Source organism: Gavialis gangeticus, unplaced genomic scaffold (assembly GCF_001723915.1).
Source record: "Gavialis gangeticus isolate Ggan-Ray unplaced genomic scaffold, GavGan_comp1, whole genome shotgun sequence".
NCBI lineage: Eukaryota > Metazoa > Chordata > Crocodylia > Gavialidae > Gavialis > Gavialis gangeticus.
Genome location: NW_017728992.1, coordinates 209,348,904 through 209,353,926, shown reverse-complemented (window position 1 = coordinate 209,353,926; position 5,023 = coordinate 209,348,904). Strand labels below are relative to the sequence as shown.

Below are 5,023 nucleotides of genomic sequence, written 5' to 3'. Positions count from 1 at the left end.
GGATCCACTTTCCTCCTTTTCTTGAAGACAGGCACCACACTGGCCTTCTTCCAGTCTCTGGGCACTTCACCAAAGCACCAGGAGTTCTCGAAGATCTGTGCCAGGGGCTGAGCTATGATGCTAGCCATCTCCTTGAGTACCCTGGGGTGAAAACTGTCAGGGCCAGCTGACTTGAAGGTATCCAGCCTCTCAAGGTGTTCCTTCACAAGGTCAGCATTGATAAAGAGTAAGGAATCTCCCTCACCTAGGCCTCCCTGTCCCATAATGGGCAGAGGTGTCCAGTGGGACTGGTAAAAAACTGATGCAAAGTACCCATCTAGCAGATCAGCTTTTTCCTGGGTGTCGGTTGTCAGTTGTCCCATCTGGTTTAGCAGGGGCCCAGTCTTGCCCTTGCTTTTCCTCCAGGTCCCCACATATCTAAAAAAGGATTTTTATTGTCCTTGATATTTGTAGCTAGTTGGAGTTCCGTTGAAGCCTTGGCTCTCCTGGTTCACTCCCTGCAGGTCCGGACCAGTGCAGAGTACTCCTCCTTGGAGGTGAATCCAGTCCTCCATCCTTTGTAGGTCTTTCTTTTTAGACGCAGGAGGTCTGCTAGTTCCCTGCAGAGCCAAGGGGGCTTTTGTAAAGTGCTGCTTGACTTGGTACTGGCAACTGGGGACGACCTAATCAGCGACCTAATGATCCAAGGGAAGCTGGGTGACAGTGACCATGAGCTGATCACCTTCACCATCCACCATAAAACTGGCAAGTCAGTCAGCAATACAGAAGTTCTCAACTTCAGGAAAGCTGACTTAGACAAGCTAAGGAGGCTTGTCAGTGAGGTCCTAAAGGGCCACAACACAATGGGGAGGGGAGGGGAGTTCAGGACGAGTGGTTGCTCCTCAAGGGAGCAACCCTGGATGAGCAAGCAAAGTCTACCCCATCTCAGAGGAAAGGCAGCAAAAAGGCACGGCAGCCCCCTTGGCTCTGCAGGGAACTCTGTAGGTCTTGCTTGGCCAATCTTATTTCCTTGGTTCATTTTCAACTTTCAATTATTGACTTTCCTCCAACTTGAGTTCTTAGTTTTCCCCTGTGATTCAGAGAGGTTTTCTACCTTATAAAATCTGCCCCTTTATTCGACTGGGGGCTTAATCAGGTGGCTTGTCATGGCCCTTCTCCATACGACAGAGTAAAGTTTATGTTGAAGAGCTGACTCTTGTACCTGGTGCGAGCAGCACAATACAAAACTTGGCACATGACTGATAAATGAGGGGGCCATGCATTCCTTATCCATGAAAGTTGTTATCCAAAGAAGAAGGGTAACTGTCTAATATGGTTTCTCTTCGGCAGAGTGAGAGGTCTCAGATTCCACAGTTCATGGATGAAGTCCAGTATACTAGATAATACACACGGCTTGAGGAAGGTGGGTCTTCAGGAGACATTTATGAAGGGATGGTGCTTTATGGGCTCATGAAGGGCAGTGGCAATAATGCATGCATGAGGTTGTGCACTGCTTCATCAAGGTGGACAGGGGGCCTGACTACTGATGGACAACAAGCAACTGTCACGTCCCTAAAATGTGTCATTTCTTACTACCAGCATTGCCTCCATCTTCCCTGACAATACTTTGGTCAGATGTTTTTCATTCACAAATTTTCTGAAATTTTTCTGAAATCTTCATAACAGCATTGTCTGTGGCTGCAGCATCATTGACAAGCCATGGTATTAGAGCACAGTGTCTCACTGCCTCTCCTAGAAGTCACGTGAATAAGAATAGGAGATCAGACTAACTCTCTTGTTTGTCTCCAAAAAACGATGTTGAGGAAAAGAACTGAGAGACCTGGCTGTGAGGAAGGAGTAAAGCAAGGTGTATACTACTCTGTTCTCTCCTGCTAAGCCTCAAGGGCATCAAAAGCTGCTGCTGATAGAATGCTGATGGCATAAATGCTTGTCCTCGGTAACTAACTATAAGGAAACAGCTATCCTCCAGCACCACCTCTATGGTAAACCCAGGAAAGCGCTGGATTGGAAAGGGTCTGGCTCACTACCACCTGCTGGTCAGCACGTCACAAATAAACTGCACCAAAGTTGTAAAGACTGTGAAGAGAAGATGTTTTTTTCAGTTGCTTATAAACCAAGGCAAGGAATGTGGGTTAACAAGGAAGAAGAAAATCTCAGATGAAAATAAATCTGGTGTAATTAGCATTCACTGAAACTCGATGGAATACTCTGTACAACTGGAATATTAAAAACACTAGTTTTAACTGGTTAGGAAGAAGAGAATGGTTAAAAGATGTGTGGGATAGGCACTATTAAAGATACTTTTGTGTTTTACAGTTCTTGATAACTCAGAACCACAGAATCTTGAATGCTTGTGACTCAATGTGCTAAAAAACAAAGGCCAAGAGGGTGTAGCAGCATGGGTCTGTGCAGACAGGAAGAATAGATCCATAAGGGCCTGTGATATGTGAGAAGAAAAAAAATGTTGTAATGAGGGACCTTAATTTGGGAGAGGCACTGGGAAGGGCTCACACAGCCAGCAGAAAATCATTATTAAGGTACATAAAAATTAGAAATAATGATCACTTTCCAGCACAGAAGTATTGGACCCAGGATAACTACTTTTGCCTCATGTGAGACAGAGTTGAAGTACCAGAAAATCACTGCCTGGAAGTTGGAAGCTTCATAGAAATAGTGGCTGTGACTTGATTAACATTCAGTACAGTCAAACAGAAGCTAATTATAACCATATTCACTGCTTCAAAAAAGTTAATTTCCCAAAGCTAATAAAAACTATAAGTGAAACAGATTGAAAGAAAAAAGAATAATTAGAAAAAAATGTGAATAAATATTGGGAGTATTTTAAAAAGTTTATTAGATGCTCAAAAAGCCACAATTCCAAAATCAAGGAAGAGGATTAATCTCACAAAAAAAATCCATTTAGGCTCAGTGACAAAGTGATGGCAGTCGTTAATTTAAAACATATAAACAAAGGGAACAAAAGGAAACAAATAAATTAAGAGATGGAAACTGCAGAAAATTTGTTAAGGGAGGCTCAAGACATTAAGTGAAACTTGATGGTTGAAAGAATTTAAGACAGAACTTAGGACAGAAACTTAGGAGTTTTTAAAAACATATTAAATGAGAGAGACATTACTAGATAGAGATGGTATAATGTAGGAAAGGAAGAAATGTTCAATAAATATTTCTATGCTGTACTTGGAAAGAAACAAGATGATGTACTCATATCATGAGGATAATGAAGTATTTCGCAGTCTCTTCATAACCTAGTAGGAAGAGTTCAATTGTTGTAACACTGGGGTTTTTTCTATTTTCCCTCTGACTGTTGCTATGAAAAATTATGCCAATTTTGAACTGTGGAATAAAAGCCTTGCTTTCTGCAGCTACTGGCTCCATATAAATCTCTAACTCTCCTGAGCATTTGAATTTTCTCAGGAGAATCTGCTTTCTCTCTTGCTTCTGCCTTGCTATAACTTTTACCTCTAGCTATTGTCTTAATCTCTTAACAGCAGGGATTGGCAATCTACTATGAGATCCAGCCCACAAAGCCATTTAATTTGGTCTCTGGTGGGGTGTTAACCCATGTGGCCAGGGAAATGGTGATGTAGAGGAACTGGAGAAATCCAGAGATGAGAGATAAAAATGATAAATGGTTGGAAAGAGCCATGTGAGGAAAGGCAATGGAACTATACATTTGGAAAGAAGGAGACTAAGAGGAGGACATGATGGCACCCTTCAAACATATGAAAGGCTGCCATAAAGAAGATGGAGAAATATTGTTCTTTCTTGCCACAGAGGAAAGGAGGTGAGAAAATGTGTGTAAGCTGCAGCAAAACAAACTTACAATAAATCTCAGGAGAATCTTCCTGACAATCAGAACCACAGGACAATGGAATCAGCTGCCTAGAGAATGTGCAGAATCTCTTTTCTTGAAGGTTTTTGAGACAAGACTGTAGAGGCATCTTCCCGAGATTGATTAGGAATAGTGAAACCTACACCTGAGCAGGGGGTTAGACTAGATGGCCATTCCAACTCCACAGACCTATACCTGCCTTAGTTTCCCCAGATGTTTAGTCTCCATGGATCCCACTCATGGTGTGCAAGCGTGCATGAATCACTTGAGGAGCATCATCCACTGGAGCAGCATGTAACTTGCATCAGCTCATGCTTTCCCCTCAGCTCTGTGTCATACAGTGTCAGGTAGTCTCAACTGCCTCTTAGTTCCCTCTTCTCTCCTAAGGCAGTGAGACGGAACACAGTTCTGTCTTCCTGCTAACTTACAGCACCTTTCCTTCAACATAATTTACCATCTCTTTCTAGCCATCTAATCAATAACTCAAATAGTGAGCACAGAGCATGTTTAGAGCTTCTTGTGTCCAACTGACAGTCTTGGCTTTTCTTTTCAAGCCTGAGTCCCAGTTTGTTGCAAAAGTTTCTTTCTACCTGGGAAAAAAATTCTGATCTCACATAGTTGGAGCTAAGAGAACCTACACAGATAAAGACTTGAATAACTTTAAACTTGCCCGGGTCCTGGATGAAGACCCTTCCTACCACCAAACCTAAGTCAGCCAGCTCATGACCAATAGCTACGCCTACCTTCTGGGGTCTGTTCTCGCAACCTAAGTCTAGCCAGAGACAGTTTCTCTTCTGCTTTCTCAGCAGCCAGGCGTAGAGTCTCCACCAACTCTTCAGCATCATGAATTACCTACAATAGGGAAAGCCAGAAAAAAAACAAGTTTTTTGTAGAGTCACAGATGTACAGGCACAGAAGCACAGAAATATGGAGCTGGAAGGGACCTCATGGGGTCAACCCCCTACAGTGAGGTAGGATGAACATACCTACACTACTCCAATACACACTGGTCTAACCAACACACAAAACCCCCCAGTGAATTAAAACAACAACATCAATGCCATTTACTGGATCAGGTCCATAGATTGTCAGGGGCTGGAAGGAATCTTGCAGATCATTGGGTCCAGCCCCCCCAGCTCTAGGCAGGAAGACAACTGGGGTTAGGTGACC

At 43.1% G+C, this 5,023-nt stretch overlaps 1 protein-coding gene across 1 annotated transcript in view; it reads right to left on the bottom strand.

Annotated features, from left to right (window-relative positions):
• Window positions 1-5,023, bottom strand: part of LOC109305256 (putative IQ motif and ankyrin repeat domain-containing protein) — a 94,778-nt gene that overhangs the window by 16,451 nt on the left and 73,304 nt on the right. The window contains exon 11 of the mRNA XM_019528273.1: window positions 4,597-4,705. Within this exon, the coding sequence (XP_019383818.1) occupies window positions 4,597-4,705 (109 nt within the window). The remainder of the gene's footprint in view (window positions 1-4,596; window positions 4,706-5,023) is intronic.